Source organism: Ictalurus punctatus, chromosome 2 (assembly GCF_001660625.3).
Source record: "Ictalurus punctatus breed USDA103 chromosome 2, Coco_2.0, whole genome shotgun sequence".
NCBI lineage: Eukaryota > Metazoa > Chordata > Actinopteri > Siluriformes > Ictaluridae > Ictalurus > Ictalurus punctatus.
The window spans coordinates 33,778,688-33,797,146 of NC_030417.2; the positions used below are offsets into that span (position 1 = coordinate 33,778,688).

Sequence of the window (18,459 nt, forward strand, 5' to 3'; positions counted from 1 at the left end):
CCATGTGCTATTTAAAATGCTTTTTGCATACTTTATTAAATCCTGTATGCCCTTTTTAAAAGTTAGTTAATATAAAGCCGCTGCGTCGGCGTTTTTGTTAACCGGTTGCTTGGATACCGGAGATGGGACAGTCTTGCCTGCGCGAGGACCTGTTTGTGTTTATTGAAGCTAGCAGGTTGCTACTAACTCAGCTTCGCGTTAGTCACTAAATTAGATTAAAAAAATGTCTGACAACGAGGGAGAACAAGGCCCGAAGAGCACGTTTTCCACCTACATGGCCGAAGCCGACCAACTTTTTCACAAAGGCGAATACAGCAAGGCTGTTGAAAGCTATTCTACGGTAAAACCTCTGTGAACGTTAACTTAAATTAGCAAAGCCCAGGATTACAAAGTCAGTAAAAGACAAAAGTTTGATATTGTCAAAGCAAACCAAGCACTAAAAGATTGCTTATTTGCTTTAAAGTGTAAATAGCACATTTTATACCATTAAGGGTAGTTTAATGGGGTGTGTGTGTGTGTGTGTGTAAGGCTCTGCTATTACAGCCGGGCGACAGGAACTGTTTGGTTGCCAGATCGAGGTGTTATGTGAAAATGGGTGAGGCTGAAAATGCTCTGAAGGACGCAGAAGCTTCTCTCAAAGATGACAAAAGCTTCTTCAAGGTGGGTTTTTCCTTATTAGCTTTTCTACTTTAAAGTAGCACAAGAAGACATCAATGAAATGGCAACGTCCAGTGACAACCATACTGATTTCATACTCTTACACTCCATTCTTCATGAAGATCAACAAATATTACTAATATATGCAAATAGAGTTAATTTGGGGACAAATTAACGCGTTGCGTTAATATATATATATATATATATATATATATATATATATATAGAGAGAGAGAGAGAGAGATATAGATGTGTGTATGTATACACACTCTACCGGTCAAAAGTTTGTGGTCATAAAAAGCTTTTGATCTGAAGGTGTTGTAGACAACTGTGTGTGTGTGTATGTAATATATATATATATACACACACACACACACACACACACATATATATATATATACACACACACACACACACACACATATATATATATATATAATTGCTACAACATATTCATTTCCTTCATTAGAACGCTAACGTTTTATTTACAAAAATATATTTTTTAAAATGCATGACTCGGAGTGAAATATTTCGAAAAGCAGCCAATAAGTGTCCAGTGTAGGTGGGAACTCCTTCAATGCTGTTTAAAAAGCATCTCAGCGGATTCCTCAAGAAATCAGTCGAGGAAATACCAAGAATATATTTCTGGAAATTCTAGTTAAGAAGGGCGTCTACTTTGAAGATGATTATATAAAATAACTTTTTGTACACACACGCACATTTTACAAAAAAGTTTTATTTGTTTATTTATTTATTTATTTTACAAACATGCGTTTTTATGTAGCTATTTTCATAGGCCAGACTGAGCTTTAAAAAAAAGTCCCACCAGGTTTTAGTAATGATGATTTATTTCATACGCACATGCATATGTTAATGAATGCCAATCAGCCAAAGTGCAAAGCAGTTGGCAGCACAGCTTATTTGCATTTGGTGACACCCACAAAACCCCATAAAAGGTCAAGCTTGCAGAGGGCTGAAAGTGTGAAATAAGGACAAAACTGTGAAAGAAAAGATTTCTCAGTGACTGAAATGGAAGTTATTTCACTCTTGTCACACCTATTTACAGTGAGGGAAAAAAGTATTTGATCCCCTGCTGATTTTGTACGTTTGCCCACTGACAAACAAATGATCAGTCTATAATTTTAATGGTAGGTTTATTTGAACAGTGAGAGACAGAATAACAACAAAAAAAATATCCAGAAAAACTCATGTCAAAAATGTTATAAATTGATTTGCATTTTAATGAGGGAAATAAGTATTTGACCCCCTCTCAATCAGAAAGATTTCTGGCTCCCAGGTGTCTTTTATACAGGTAACGAGCTGAGATTAGGAGCACACTCTTAAAGGGAGTGCTCCTAATCTCAGCTTGTTACCTGTATAAAAGACACCTGTCCACAGAAGCAATCAATCAATCAGATTCCAAACTCTCCACCATGGCCAAGACCAAAGAGCTCTCCAAGGATGTCAGGGACAAGACTGTAGACCTACACAAGTCTGGAATGGGCTACAAGACCATTGCCAAGCAGCTTGGTGAGAAGGTGACAACAGTTGGTGCGATTATTCGCAAATGGAAGAAACACAAAAGAACTGTCAGTCTCCCTCAGCCTTGGGCTCCATACAAGATCTCACCTCGTGAGCTTGCAATAATCATGAGAACAGTGAGGAATCAGCCCAGAACTACACGGGAGGATCTTGTCAATGATCTCAAGGCAGCTGGGACCATAGTCACCAAGAAAACAATTGGTAACACACTACGCCGTGAAGGACTGAAATCCTGCAGCGCGCGCAAGGTCCGTTGCTCAAGAAAGTACATATACATGCCCGTCTGAAATTTGCCAATGAACATCTGAATGATTCAGAGGACAACTGGGTGAAAGTGTTGTGGTCAGATGAGACCAAAATGGAGTTCTTTGGCATCAACTCAACTCGCCGTGTTTGGAGGAGGAGGAATGCTGCCTATGACCCCAAGAACACCATCCCCACCGTCAAACATGGAGGTGGAAACATTATGCTTTGGGGTGTTTTTCTGCTAAGGGGACAGGACAACTTCACCGCATCAAAGGGACGATGGACGGGGCCATGTACCATCCAATCTTGGGTGAGAACCTCCTTCCCTCAGCCAGGGCATTGAAAATGGGTCGTGGATGGGTATTCCAGCATGACAATGACCCAAAACACACGGCCAAGGCAACAAAGGAGTGGCTCAAGAAGAAGCACATTAAGGTCCTGGAGTGGCCTAACCAGTCTCCAGACCTTAATCCCATAGAAAATCTGTGGAGGGAGCCGAAGGTTCGAGTTGCCAAACGTCAGCCTCGAAACCTTAATGACTTGGAGAAGATCTGCAAAGAGGAGTGGGACAAAATCCCTCCTGAGATGTGTGCAAACCTGGTGGTCAACTACAAGAAACGTCCGACCTCTGTGATTGCCAACAAGGGTTTTGCCACCAAGTACTAAGTCATGTTTTGCAGAGGGGTCAAATACTTATTTCCCTCATTAAAATGCAAATCAATTTCTAACATTTTTGACGTGCGTTTTTCTGGATTTTCTTGTTGTTATTCTGTCTCTCACTGTACAAATAAATCTACCATTAAAATTATAGAATGATCATTTCTTTGTCAGTGGGCAAACGTACAAAATCAGCAGGGGATCAAATACTTTTTTCCCTCACTGTATTATGACTCTCTCATGCTCTTAAGCCTCTCGCACACCATTGCACTGTCCCCAATGCTGTGTTGTAAGAGAAGGAGAACTTGTGTCATAAGGAAGCCTGATGTATTCAGGATGCTCAATGATGACACACTGAGAGATGCCAGATTAAGACATACCAGACTGGTCACTTGTCGTTTCTAGCACTAAAGCGTTTTAAGCATAGCTTTAATAGAAAATGCCATGGCAAACGGATCCGACTTACATGCCAGCTGAGCTGCAGCACATCATCCTCATTTTATTTCTTTTGTCTTAATTGAATGTCTGGTCTTTCTTGTCATAATTTATGGATTTGTGTAAGCTTGCTTTCTTTTTATTATTTAATATTTCTTTAGGGTAGCATTGCTGCCTCACAGTTCAAGCTCAACTCCGAGCTTGGGTTACTGTCCATGTCGAGTGTAGCATGTTCTTCCTGTGTTCATGTGGGTTTCCTCTTGGCTGTCTGGTTTCATTTTCATTAAGTTTGTGTGTGTGTGATTGAAATAAAAAGCTATTCAGTGTAAACTTGACAGCGTAATCAGTGTATCAAATTGCAGTAACTCTGACAATTATGTGATTTCAAACCAAGCAATGTAGGTTCACATCAGTGAGCCTCCTTATACATAACTTTAAAGAAACTCAGTAGCACATGTTGCTACATTTTGGGCTCACGGTGGCTTAGTGGTTAGCACGTTCGCCTCACACCTCCAGGGTCGGCACCGTGGCCCTGTGTGTGTGGAGTTTGCATGTTCTCCCCGTGCTGCGGGGGTTTCCTCCGGGTACTCTGGTTTCCTCCCCCAGTCCAAAGACATGCATTTCCTCCGGGTACTCCGGTTTCCTCCCCCAGTCCAAAGACATGCATGGTAGGCTGACTGGCGAGTCCAAAGTGTCCATATTGTATGAATGGCTGTGTGAATGTGTATGTGATTGTGCCTTGCAATGGATTGGCACCCTGTCCAGGGTGTGCCCGATGCTCCCTGGGATAGGCTCTAGGTTTCCCCGTGACTCTGAAAAGGATTAAACGGTATAAAAGATGGATGGATTTATATGTTTTTGCTTTTTACAAAAGAAAAAAAAAAGCAAATGTCTTAATTTATGTTTCTAGTTGTTTTGTTTTTGTTTTAGTCTTTTATCTTATCTGAGGATTTAAAATAAGAGCGCCTGTAGCACATTAGGATGACCGACTGAAAGATTCCTCTCATCTTGCTTAGGGTTTGTATCAGAAGGCAGAGGCTCTGTATACTATGGGGGATTTTGAATTTGCACTGGTCTTCTATCACCGAGGCCACAAACTGCGACCAGAGCTGCAGGAGTTCAGACTGGGTATACAGAAAGCTGAGGAAGCTATCAGCAACTCTGTGGGAAGTGAGTGCTTTTATGAAGAATTTTCAGACATTTATCAGAGTTACTAACTACAAAGATACGAGACTTATTTACAGTTATACTATCCAGAAAATAAAATGTTTCATATTAAAACGCTTGTAATAAAGTATACGTAAGGTAGCTCATTCAACTGGATTAAAAGATCATGATCTGCAGTTGTTAATCATTAGAAGCTTGAGTGATGGTTCACTACTCATATATTAATGAAGTTTTCATTATGTACACTGTAAATGCACTAACTACTCTTAGATAATTACACTCGGCGCTTTCAAATCTGCACGAGCACTTGTGATCGGTCAGCATTTTGAGAAATCGTGCCTTTCCAATGATGTTATGGAGACTATTACAATGAACAAATCCACCATAATTGCAGCAAGCAAACACAATTACACTGTAATTTCATAATTACTGCAATGACATGTTTACCATAATTATATAGCACCAAATCCTTTCAGAATTATTCACTACAGTCTATGAAAAGGCACTTGCTTTTGTACCTAGGGTTATGGTTAGGGTTAGAGACCCTAACCCTGGGTTGTATGCACTTTTAATCTTTAGGGTTGAAGAACTGATGTAATGAATGTAAATTTGATTTCAACAGTTTGCATGTTTTCAAATCACTCTGGATAAGATAAACAACTCACTCTTGTTGTACAGTAAATGTACAATTATTGTTTTGATGTAATAAACTGGAGTAAACCTTCTAACATTCTAGGTCCTTCATCTGTAAAGCTGGAGAATAAGGGTGATCTGTCTTTCTTCCATAAAGTAGATGAGGTAAGTCTGTGTTTGCTGCTGCCTCTCCAACAGGCACTGGCAAAAGCAGCTTTTTGAAAATTTACACTTGCGGCAAATTTTATTTTATTTTTTTAATGTAGCTCTATTTATCTACTTTATCACTGTAGAAATAAAACCACTCGGAATGAAATTCTACAGAAATTCCACAGCTATCAGCTTGAGCTCATCACAAATTGTTTATACATATAAAACCCTGTTCAGTTATCTGAATGTATGTGTGTGTTTTGACTGGCAGCGCAAAAAGGCTCGACCAAAGTCTTTTATCCATCTCCTGAAGAAGGAACCGAGTGAGCGAAGCCAAAAGACACCAAAGAGTGAAAGAACAGCTAAACAGCTCCTGGGAGAGCTGTACACTGACAAAGAATACCTGGAAAAGCTGCTCAAAGATGAAGGTGTGTTTATGTATAGTTCGTTCGCATACATGCAAAAATCCTCTTCTTGATGTCAGCACCAAAGTATGCTGGTCCTCCAGGGTGAACCGGTTTAAAAAAAATTTTTGAAAAAAAGGATTTTGGACTCAATATAGTCAATAACTCGATGTGGTTGCTTGTACGGATCAGTGATAATGGCTGCTAAAATGCACAGTGACTGAATACAGCCCAACCTGAAAAATGTGCCGTGGTAAAATGATCAAATGAAGTTTTTACATGAAATTAGGAAAGCAGTTACTATTTATTTCCACAGTCACAGATCCATGAATATAAACGAGCTTGAAATATGTGAAATGTAAGCAGGCCAAGATCCTCTACAAGTGTCTCAAATTATTATCAAATTATTCATCTTATTAAACATTAAAGTATGAGACGCAATGCAGGTACTCTTCACAAACCCCAACCAACCCCCCTAAAAAAAGAAATCCTTCAAGGGTGCCAATAATTTTGAAGTTGACATATTTTCTGCTGTTTCATTTCAGATCTAATAAAAGGTAAGACACGTACTGGGGAGAGGCTGCAGGACGTAATCATGAGCTGCATATCGTATCTGGACACACGCACCGAGTTTTGGCGGCAGCAGAAACCTATCTATGCCCGCGAGCGTGATCGAAAGCTCCTACAGCAGCAGTGGAACCGCACACGGAGCCGTCCTCCCTCAGACCCCAACTTCTGCGTCCTCAAAAACCTGGAGGAGATAGACACAGGTGACATATTGGACTAGGATTCACATGTTGAAGTGCACGGATCCTTATTGCCTGATAAGCATGAATCTAGTAATAAGAAGTCAAGGCAAGTGGAGTTGTGGCATAATCTTGATCTTTCATAAACCATTACAGAACATTCATCATTTCATCATGGCATGATCTGATAAACTGATTTTGAGTGGTATACTGTAACATTGAAATTATGCCACAATCCTCATTCCTCTTGACTACTATTAGACAGTTCAATAACTTCGGTAACTGAAATTTCAGAATATTCCATAAAGAAATATTCTGCTAAATCTCTCTTTTAATTTGTCCTTCCAGAGATTGGACTACTTTTCCAGAGAGAGTAACTTGTGGTTCTGCTAATGTTATTACCGTAGTGGTGTGGATCTGATTGCACCACAAAACCTTTGTGAACGTTTAAATAACCAAGATGTTTTTACCAAATTGTTAAAGTGTCTGAAAGTTAAATGATGAGAACGACTTTGGTAAGACTTTCTCTCGCGGTTGGCTTATTGTAAGTCTGGAAATGTTGTAATTTATTTTGAGTCATGCGGTTGGATATTTCCAATGTTTATTGACAAGACTTAAACAAGTGTCCTTAGACTTAGGAATAAGTTGCCATGGTGATTTTGTGCACAACTTCTTGTTCTTGACATTTTTGCTTTCTAGAACTGACTGCAGGTAACACAAAGAATGGCCTAAAGAAGGCCCGAGAGGTGCTGAAGACGGTGCAAGGCTGGTCTGACAAAGCTCTGCCCAATAAGGCAGAAGTGCTGGGAAACCTGTATAGTTGCATTGGTACCATTTGACCTGGTTTCCGATTTCTAATTCACATACACTAATAAGTCTTCCAACAAAGGTCTGGCGGAAACAAGAGGCACTGTTTCTCTGCTCTGTCATCAGGTAATGCACTGATGGATCTGGGAAACATGGACAAGGCCCTGGAGAACCATTTTAAAGATCTGGAGCTGGCCCAGCAAGGGTGAGTCATCAGGTTGTTTCAGAAGACTAGGAATAATGTCAGGCATGTAGGCAAGTTTTTGCTTACTGTATATCATAAAAAATGTATTCCACATTTAAATTAATGGTGTTTTTTTTTTTAACAGTAAATTGACGGACAGTAAGTCCAGGGCTCTGGACAACATCGGCCGAGTGTATGCACGCATCGGCAAATTCCAGCAAGCCATAAAAATGTGAGTAGCTATTTTAGATTATGTACACTCAGATAGGTTACTATTGTTTATAAGTTTAATTGTGTGTGTGTGTGTGTGTGTGTGTGTGTGTGTGTGTGTAGCTGGGAGGAAAAGATCCCTTTGGTACAAGGTGGGCTGGAGAAGGCGTGGCTGTTCCATGAGATCGGCCGCTGTTATCTGGAGCTGAAGCGTCACACCAAGGCCAGAGACTATGGCATTCACTCACTCAGTGCTGCGGATGACATCGGTGATGAGAAATGGCAGCTCAATGCCAGCGTGCTAGTGGCGCAGGCTGAATGTTAGTCCGAATCGCATTACTCGTTACGCACAAGAAAGTAATACAAGTAATGAAAATAAGCGTGGCATGCAGAGGTGTGGGATAGCACACAGGACAGTGTGTAAATATTTTCTCCCTGTTTTTCAGTGAAACTGGGTAACTATAAGTCCAGTGTGTTGCACTTTGAGAAGGCACTGAACCAGGCTAAACTGCTGCAGGACGACGATGCCAGAGATGCCATCCAGAAGGTCAACACAGACATTCCTCCTCTCGTCTATTGCTCATGCTGTTGCTTTCCTCTTTTCTTTTTTTTTTTCTTTTTTTTTTTTTTTTACTGCTATCATCGCATTCACACTGAATTAACATGAGTGGAATTCTCAATTACTGAACATTTTATCTCTAACACAAGTATTTCATAATTCTTATGATACAACATCAGTATGATAAAACAAAAGTATGGTAATATATGTTTGGAAGAGTCTCTAAAACTGAAGAATGCTACTCTTTAGATCACAAGGGTTGTGTTTTGGAAACTCTGAAAATCAACAGTAGATTTATTTCACACAGAACCAGAATATGACCAAAATGCAGTATGTAGTAGTATATAAAACAGTACAAAAAAAAAATCTAATGGCATTAAGGAAAACTGATATCATCTGAGAGTGAATTACTACTTTAGTCAGAATGACAAAATGAAAATTTCCTATTTTGGTATAGGAATCATATACGCTATCCAAGGTCTTTGAACGTATTTTAATGGACTTTATTTTATTGGGAAAATCTTGATGTAATCCAATTGGAAAGGGCCAAGATCTTCATCAGTCTAATTAGGTACTTGATGCACACCATATAATTATGCTTTCAGTTAACACCAATGCTGTCTATTAATCTTTTATCAATAGGATTAACAAGTTTAACCTCCAAGTGTGTCTGTTTTTAATAAAGTACCCATTTACCATTTCATTAGGATCCCAAAGATTTAGGTTTTAGCTGTAAAGCATCAGAAAGTGGAGGTGTGCAAAAACTTTTGTGTGTGTAATTTGATCAAATAATGTCTACTGATTGTTGATGTTGGTGTATTCACATTTGCACCATATTTTATTTGATCTTCCTTTAGATTCCTGAACTGCAGTCTTTCTGACACAATGCTGTCATTTCATTTTTCGTATTGTCTCACCCAGCAGGCTCTTCAAGAGACAAGACAGCAAGTGTTCCAGTGAGAGCAGATGGATTCAGTTGGCGTGACCCCTCTGAACGACTATGAAAAAAAAAATTAAATGAATGAATCAAAATTACTGCTTGTGCTCATTCCTACATCCACTAGAATAAATCTTGGTATGTGTTTAAGTATGTCAAGGATTACTTCATTTTCAAACAATACACTTGTAGTCTGTTCTCAAAAGTGTAAATAGTAAGGAACATCTGAAAACATCTATGACTAATAATGTAAAGGTCACCATGGAAGCAATTAGTCAATAATTTGTCCACTTGGAAGATAATTTTAGAATTATTGCTCACGTTATATTAGGTCATGCCTGCGAGAGGTCTTTCATTTAGCATTTTACTTCTATAAAATTTCTGATGTGGTTAATGAGTGATGTAAGCAAGTTTGTGTGTTGCAAGATCAAGACTTGTGAAGAATGATTGAGTAACCACAGAATTTGTGGTTGTTGTGTAAGAACAGGAGACAAGCCGTTTCAGCTTGTCTGTATCTGTCCTGAAGAAGTCTGCTAAATCCTGAGTCTAGCTCTCTCACTGAACCTTTTCAACTTAAGGCCAGTACTTAATTTGTACCGGATCATATCAGAACAATAAAAGTAAATAAAGTAGTAGTAGTAGTATCAATAATAATAATAATAATAATCACTTCAATGAATGAACATTCTTTGTCACCCCCACGTCCTAAAATACATGCTGTTCATTTCAGTGCTGACTAAATGGAAACTAGTGCCTCTTTTTGCCATATCCATAATGCATGATGAAATGTGACTGATAACGCAAGTATGTCATGTAATGACATACTTGTTTTATCAGTCACATTTCATCATGCATTATGGATATGGCGAAAAGAGGCAGCTGACACTGTCGTCATTTCTTAAATAAGTCAATAAGTGTGATGGTGCAGAAAAAGATCCTAAAACCAAAACAAGGTCATTTCTGTTTCTGAAACTTGTTTGCCCATCGCTTGCACATCACGTCAATATTCAGCCCTGTGCTATGTGTGCGTTTTTTGGTTGGCCAAACTGCAACATTGAGAGGTTGACCGTGTTTTGGAGTAATTTGGATCAACACAAGTTAAGAAAGTTTTTTTTTTTTCAAGCAAAATGTTTGTTGTGAAGTTAACACACAGGAAATGAACAGTTGATTCCTCTAGTCCTCCCACGGAATCACTGAAGTGGTTGAAGCACTATTGTAGCTATATTTTCCAGGAACCATTTTCCTACCCACCGCCAGGGTAGGGAGTTTGATTCCCACCGCTGTCCTATGTGTGCGGAGTTTGCATGTTTGCCCCGTGCTGTGATTTCCTCAAGGGTACTCCAGTTTCCTCCTCCAGTCCAAAGACATGCATGGTAGGCTGATTGGCATGTCCAAAGTGTCCATAGTGTATGAATGGGTGTGTGAATGTGTGTGTGTGTGATGCCCTGTGATGGATTGGCACCTCATCTAGGGTGTCCCACGCCCTGTGCCCCATGAACCCTGGGATGAGCTCCAGGTTCCCGCGACCCTGAAGGATAAGCAGTATAGAAGATGGATGGATGGATGGATTAAGCATAATCTATATCTATGGAATCTGTACAACAGAGTTTGTCAAAGGTTCTTTAAGGGCTCATTGGATAATTAAGGGTTCTTGGCATCTTCAAAGGGTTCCTCATAGGAAACTCTGTTGTAGAGTTCTACATAGAACACTTCCTCAGAACAGTTTTTCCAGAAGAAAAACCAAAGCACTGTTATGGATGTGATTATATTTGGAAAAAAAAAAAAAAAAACATTCAATAGAAAAGAACAGAAAACCCCATTCACTGGAAACTCATTTATTATTGACTTTTAAAGACGGCAGTTGAATTGTGTCAAAAATGTTTACAATGTCCAAAAACGGTCAGAGATTTTCTCTCTTTTTTGGTTCATTTTATAGTACAGGGTGTCCAAATTCAAAAGTCTTTTCTGTAGTAATCACACGGATGCTACCTATTATGAAACACTGGCGTATTGTTTTTAATGGTCTTGACACATGAGTATCACACCTAAGGTTGGCTGTGTGCAGTGTGCAGACATCACTCCTTTACTCACACTCTTTTCAAATGCTTTATGGTTTGAGGACTACGAGAACTATGGTCAAGGTGTTAACTTTCATATGCAACACAGAAGCATCTTACACTCAGAAAAAAAGGGTACTAAACTGCATTTCCTGTGCTGGTGTACTACCTTCAAGGGTACATCTTTGCGCTTTTAAGATAATATGTATCTTTTACCTAGAAAGATGTATGTAGTGAGTGTCAGAACCTGAAGAGAAGACCTGACCACTGAAGATTGTTTTACACAGTGCACAAAGCACAGTGCTTTCAGTTTAAAGTTTAGTGCTTTCACTTTCAAGCTTTCAAGTTTATACCTTTGGTTGGGAAAAAGAATTGTAGAGTAGTTTCAGTGTACCAAGGCTCATTTATGAAATCATTTATAAAACACTCCTTCAGAGCAGTTATGTTTTTCTACAACCTTAACCCACCCACATTGCTGCAAGATGTGTTCTCTCAGGCAAGGACAGATCTCCAGGGGTGCTTCTCAATGCTCAAATTGATGCTTCCTCATTTCCTCGCTCCTCCGTCCACCAGCCCGTGACCCGGAAATCGATCGGACGTCAACCATCTTGAAGGACATATCAATTCTCTAATTGCACCGTGAGGAATGAGGAGTGAGGATGCTTCCAGAGGAGCTAGGAGCGAGGATACGCAGGTGTATCCTATGCAGAAGTGCTTCTTGTCAAAAAACCTAGCGCACCGATAAATTCCCCTCCTCCTTTACATCTGCCACATTTCAAACAAAAAAGTCCTTTGATGATGGGATGGAATTTTGTGTAAAATATAATTAAATAATAACATGCTTGGGGCGCACGGTGTCTTAGTGGTTAGTACGTTTGCCTCACACCTCCAGGGTTGAAGGCTCGATTCCTGCCACCGCCCCGTGTGAGCGAAGCTTGCATGTTCTCCCTGTGCTTCAGGGGCTTCCTCCAGGTACTCTGGTTTCCTCCCCAAGTCCAAAGACCTGCATTGTAGGCTGATTGGCATGTCCGAAAGTCTCCATAGTGTATCAGTATTGTAATTAATTGATCCTTGCATTTTTGGATATGCAAATCTGCACAAAATATGCAATCATTTATATATTGTTTATTAATTCATTGTTGAATAACCCATACATTACACATACCATCAGTGCATTTAGCTTTATTAAGAATGCTGTTATTAACCAATCTCCAACAACATAACGGCAGATCCCTGAAACGCAGTGAGGTAATCCAGCTGAGCACAGTCATCGTTAATTGCCGTTGCTTTGAAGTGACACTTGAGAGAGCGTGGATATTCAATTTGACTTGTTTGATTCCTCTCAGCACGTTCGCCTCACACCTCCAGGGTCGGGGGTTAGATTCCCACTGTTGACATGTGTGTGCGGAGTTTGCATGTTCTCCCCGTGCTGCGGGGGTTTCCTCCGGGTACTCCGGTTTCCTCCCCTAGTCCAAAGAAATGCATGGTAGGCCAATTGGCATGTCCAAAGTGTCCGTAGTGTATGAATGGGTGTGTGAGTGTGTATGTTATTGTGCCCTGCGATGGATTGGCACCCTGTCCAGGGTGTACCCCGCCTTGTGCCTGATGCTCCCTGGGATAGGCTCCAGGTTCCCTGTGACCCTGAAAAGAATAAGCGGTATAGAAGATGGATGGATAGATTCCTCTCTCTCCTCGCAACTCAACCTTGCATCCTTCACTTACATCCTAAGGGGGTGGAGCTAAGATGCAAGGAAAGGAAATGGGGATGCCCAAATAAGAAATGAGAAGCACCCCATTTCGCTGATCTGAGGTCTGTTATCTTGCTTTTCCGGTGTTAAAAAGTTTACAGAGAATATGTTGCCACATGTATGCCAGAGTAGATTAACCACACTGTATCTCTTCCAATTCATAATAAACCATCCAAACTCCGCCAAATAAATTTTCCCACCATGAAAACTGTTGAAGAAAAAAAAAAAAAGAAAATCAACAAACACATTCCAGCCTGATTAGTAAGGGAGGACTTGCTCCCGTGATATGGGCGTGATCATGAAACGGCGTCTTCAAACGAATGGGCGTGTCAAACGTGTGCATTTTAAAAATGGGCGTGGTCGGGTCTTTGTACAGCCCATCCTATTGTGCTACATTCAAAAGCTCCGCTACAAGTCCTGTTTCCCAATCATGAACTGAAAAGATTATACAGTCACACCTAAATGTAAATTATAGCTTGATCACTAAATATCAATCACCCTGTGATTGACTGGTGTCAGTGTTCCTGGGATAGGCTGCGGCTCCACCAATTAACCTGACCAGGATATTATTATTATTATTATTATTATTATTATTATTATTATTATTATTATCACTGTTATTGTTGTCGTTGTTAAATCCCCAACCTGCATCACTTTTGTTGTTTGTGTTTCATTACGTATCACATAATGAAACAGAAATTCAATAGAATACAACAGAAGGAATAGTTAAGGGTTCATAGTTTTCCCAAAACACTTTGCTTGGAACCCTTTATGAAAAGGAAAAGCTCCGTACAAGGGTTCTACAAAAAACATTAAAGGGACCTTCGCAGGGGGACAACCGAAGAACCCTTCACGGTTCAACAATTATTTATTTAATAATAAAAAATATAATGGAAGTGTAAGGGCAGTTGTTGAATTTATGTCAATAAACGTTTTTGGGTTTGTTTTTTTGTTGTTGTTGTTTTTGTAAATGTGCCATTTCAAAACCACTCTGGTGGCACTTAACCATAACTTCTCCTCTGTGCCAAATTAGTCCCATCATTGAAAGGATGAATTATGCGGATTTAGACTTTAATTGAAAAAAAAAATACTTATAAATGAAGAATTCATAAAGACTGAAAAACGCCTTGGTGTTAGATTTCCTGTCTAGTTCATTCTCAGTATCAACATCAGCGATATAAAAAGCATTCTGATTTCAGTCTTCACTAAAGTCCCCGGTGTCCTAACTTTAAAACTCATTGCATCAGAAAAAAACCCACCCTGATTTTCCCCTCCCACTGGTATTTTCGATCAGGCGCGGGGTGCTTCGTGTGCTCGTAACTCGTATTTAGGGTCATTTTGGCGTGCACGTGAACGCTGCATCAGACCTCTGTCGTGGCTCGTGCCCGCGCTCGCGCTCCCGCGTCGTCTGTGATAGCGTGTTCAATAAGAACAAGAAGAAGAAGGAGAAGAAGACCGCTAGTTTAGTGTTTCCCCTGAAGGTTGCACGGGCAGGCGGGGCGTTCCAGAGCAGGACGTGAGAGAAACGCGGAAAAGCTGCTGCTGATTTTTCGGCGCCCCGACTGGACCTCATCCACACACCCACACACAGGTATGTGAGGGAAGAGGGGGATTTTTTTTGGTTTATATTTAGGGTATGTAAATATGTGTGAAAACAAATGTGAAGGGATTTTTTTTTCTCTTTTTTTTTTTGCTTTTGCATTGTGACACATGAGCGACTTCACCTCCGGGCCGTTCTTTCAATATGTATGTGTATGTGTATGTGTGTGTGTGTGTGAGACACGCAGCATTTTTGTACCGCTGTGCGTTTTTGTTTTGTGTGCATGCAATGTGCCTGCTGCAGCCACTCCCCAAATTTCCTCGAGTCTACGCAAATCTGCTTTCCTGCGTCTAATTACAAACTCCTCACAATCGCACGTCTTCGTTGGTTTAGCTGACTAAATCACCGCCAGGTGCCAATATTTTTCCTCTTCCGTCTTCTTAAGTAATAATCGTTTTAGCATGTAATCGCTTTGTCACCAAATTTGTTACATTCATAGTGTGTGTGTGTGTGTGTGTGTGTGTGTGTGTGTGTGTGTGTGTGTGAGAGAGAGAGAAAGTCAGGAACTCTTTCTTTCTCTCTTTCTTTGATGGCGTCGTTTTCCGGGACATCAAACAGGCCTCGTTTTTATTTCTTTGTCTGTAACGTATAACAGCGCGCGTGCGTGTGTGTGTGTGTCCGAAACAGCTTACTACAGCACTAAGCAGTATACAGAAAAGTAATGTGGCTATCATTTGTCTTTTTACGTACTGTTTAGTACGGTAGTAGGCTGTGCGCGTGCACAAAGGAGCGGCCCAGAGCGTTTGCAGGTGTTCATATCTTACGCTGGTTTCCTTCATTATTTTAGCTTCAAGACCGTGCTGACTAACCGCTCTGAGCCGGATTTCATCTAGTTTTAGGCATATAACTTTTATATGGATCATTTTATATAACATGCATGGTTCATTTAAGTGTTCCTTTGTCTGACTTTTTTTTTTTTTCTTCTTTTTTTTGCTCGTGCACACTTTCCATGGATTACAGAAGTGCAATATTCTTGATGGTGTTAAAGCAGGCTGATTTAATTTAGCTGCCTTTTTATTGAAGCCACATTTCCTGACTAAGGGGAAAAAAAGAAGGGGGGGGGGGAGTCGGTGGCACTAACGCCGTGTCCAAACTGCTGAAGTTTGCTCTGTTCTCAATAACAGGAACATGTGTCAGCTGATGTCCTTCATTTTTCAGAGCCACAGCAGTGTTTGTGCAATCCTGACTAACAGCCAGTGCGTCTGATCAGAGCTGAAAAGATGAAAGCAGCTGGCCGTTTCTGAATAACGGATATATTCGAGAGAGGGAAGGGGAAGGGGGTGGTGGCACAGTGCGCTCATGCACATGCGACCTGAGTGCAGGGAGGGAACAAGGTACAGCTGGAGATATGGAGAAGGGGGAGGGAGAAAGACACCAGAAGACAAGAGCAGACAGCATCCTAGAGTAATTGGGTAAGAAAGGGTGGATCCTCAGATTTCACCAGAAAATCTCTTGTGAATCAAAGGAAATCACTGGGCTTTACCTGGGTGTTGCTGTGGTCTGAATGAAGTGGGTGGAAGAGCTGAGTGGATTACTTGAAGATTTTTGATTTGGAGAAGCAGACTGGATAAAAATGGAGAGTGAAAAATAAGTTTGTTTTTTTTTGTTTTTGTTTTTTTCCCTTCTACATAGGCTTTTTTTGTTGAAAGCTTTCTTCCTAAATCTAGTCTTGAATACTGGCTCTTGCTAAACTCTGTTAATCTTAGACTGGTGGTTTGTTTGGCTTCTTGGATGGTTTTCAAAATTAGATATTTATTTATTTATTTTGAGTAAGCTTGACACCAAATAACAAGAAATATAAAGCCTTTATGAATTCATGATGGAGACAGAAATCTAATTATATAGTAGGTCTGTTTTTCAGGTTCCTGTGGCATATTATTACCCGTGGTGCATGAGTAATCTCTAAGCTTATCTGGTAGTTTTTCTTTTGTTGCGGGTCAGGGTGTCGGACATGCTGCAACACTGCCTGAGCACTGGACTTGCTCTCTTCTGTGAAGTTGACATACCATGGGACTGATAACTATCTCTCATGTTTGCTTTTTTCGAGACAGGCCGCTGTTGAGGAATGGAAGCCGATCAGAATCAGGAAGCACCGGAGGCTGTTGCTCAGACCTATGTGGCAGAGACAGACGTGCCCACTCCTGAGGAGGTGAATGAGACATACTCTGCTCAGGACCCTCCAGAGCCAGAGAAGCCAGCAGTGGAAGATTCTAAACCAGAGATGGAGTCCACAGAACAAGCACCTGAGGTGGAGTCTGCCAAAGAGAATGCATCCTCAGAGGCAGCTGCAGTGCTGGAGAAATTGCCTGAGAAGGAGGAAGTAGCAGAGGAAATCTCAGAGAAAGCTGTCGAGGTGGAAAAATCTGCTGAGACACCAACCGAGGTTGAGAAAAAGCCAGAGATTGAAGTGGTGGAGCAGCAAATTGCTGAACCTGCAGAGCCAGAGAAGAAAGCAGAACCTGAAAAAGATGGGAAAACGGAGCCTTCTGCTGCGAATGAAGCTGCAACATCCGAATTGGAAAACGAGTCAGAGAAAGCAGAAGCCAAACCAACTGAGGCAGAGCAGGAAGAGCCTGCCGAAGCTCAAGTGGTTCAAGATGAACCTCCAAAAGAGGTGGTGGCACAACCAAAAGAACCAGCACTCCCCATGTTCTATGGCTGGTTCCTGCTCTCTGAAGTTGAAGAGAAGATAAAATGTTCCACCATGGAGTTCCTGAAGACGCTGGACACTCTGGAGGCCTTCAAGAAACAGATCAGTGAATGTGAGTAGAGAGTATGTCTGATGTCAATACAACTGTGCTCGATGCTTGTCTTTAAAATCCCTTTCTTGGTGTCTTTAGTTACTGGGGACGCAGACAAGGAGGTGGATCTGGAGCAGTACTTCCAGACCAAAATTCCACTCCACTGCACTACTCAGTTCTGTGACTATGGAAAGGCAGAGGGTGCAAAAGAATATGCTGAACTGCAGGTTGGTCATTCTCTGGAAGAAACCCTGAGTAGCACCTCTTTGGCATTATGGTTCAAATCTGTAATTAGTGTTTTTTAATTAATAAAAAAATTTTTTTAAAGCCTCAGCAGTCAAAATTTGATCATTATGCAAATTAGAGCCCTGTGTGTGTGGCTTTCATTTAGGTAGTGGAACCTGATTAGCTTTTTTTTTTTCTGGTCAGTTTTGACCAGTAACCTTTGCATGTTCAACACTAATTCAGTCTTTTCAGTTAGATTTTTTTTCCCTACTATTTAAAAGTATTCTGTGGCTCTGAATCCAGTATGAATTAACACTGATCCCCCCCCCCCCCCCCCAAATAGATTTAATATTTTTGCTGTACACAATAGGATCAGTAAAAATGATTTTATTGTATGTAGTTCTTAATGTATTGGCATTTCAACATTGTTTATTGAGTAGCAGGTTATTACCAGTCTGTACAGGATTTTGCTGACTTTGATTTTTGCTTCAGCTTTTTTAAAAATTTGTGATGCTATTTATGGATTTTATTTATTTTTGTAAAACTCCTGAATTGGCACTTGTGCTACTTTTTTATATATATTAATTGTAAGCTCCTGAATATTTTGGAGTTTTCTTTTTTCTACAATTACAAAATTTTGAAATCCTACAGAGACTGTGTTACTGTTACATTGTGACTGATTTGTCGATTTCATTTTTGTGGAAAGTCCTTGTTATACCTCCTAACCAGGAAATCTTTGTTTGGTCCCGTGTAG

The 18,459-nt window shown here is 40.4% G+C and overlaps 2 protein-coding genes across 4 annotated transcripts in view; both read left to right on the forward strand.

Moving 5' to 3' along the window:
- Positions 1–43: 43 nt before the first annotated feature.
- On the forward strand, positions 44–9,484 carry odad4 (outer dynein arm docking complex subunit 4). The gene is made up of 12 exons (XM_017494140.3): positions 44–340; positions 529–660; positions 4,554–4,707; positions 5,441–5,502; positions 5,759–5,915; positions 6,437–6,661; positions 7,337–7,465; positions 7,571–7,649; positions 7,774–7,860; positions 7,962–8,158; positions 8,285–8,385; positions 9,322–9,484. Exons 1-12 carry the CDS (start codon positions 224–226, stop codon positions 9,355–9,357), a joined length of 1,476 nt encoding a protein of 491 aa, XP_017349629.1. The 5' UTR covers positions 44–223; the 3' UTR covers positions 9,358–9,484.
- A 4,956-nt stretch (positions 9,485–14,440) lies between these two features.
- Positions 14,441–18,459, forward strand: part of cnp (2',3'-cyclic nucleotide 3' phosphodiesterase) — a 5,574-nt gene continuing 1,555 nt past the window's right edge. Inside the window, exons 1-3 of one of the 3 annotated variants that reach the window (XM_017453626.3) lie at positions 14,441–14,730; positions 16,791–17,501; positions 17,580–17,707. In XM_017453626.3, the coding sequence (XP_017309115.1) occupies positions 16,805–17,501; positions 17,580–17,707 (825 nt within the window). In that variant the 5' untranslated portion in view covers positions 14,441–14,730; positions 16,791–16,804. Of the gene's footprint in view, positions 14,731–14,947; positions 15,092–16,001; positions 16,152–16,790; positions 17,502–17,579; positions 17,708–18,459 lie in introns of those variants that run through there. The other 2 variants (XM_017453635.3, XM_017453643.3) reach the window with 2 other exon arrangements.

Bases quoted from the DNA above. Each gene is read 5' to 3' on its own strand.
- odad4 (XM_017494140.3), top strand. From the start codon at position 224: ATGTCTGACAACGAGGGAGAACAAGGCCCGAAGAGCACGTTTTCCACC. The intron at 661-4,553 runs GTGGGTTTTTCC...CATCTTGCTTAG, and splicing joins ATGACAAAAGCTTCTTCAAG to GGTTTGTATCAGAAGGCAGA. The intron at 6,662-7,336 runs GTGACATATTGG...TTTGCTTTCTAG, and splicing joins CCTGGAGGAGATAGACACAG to AACTGACTGCAGGTAACACA.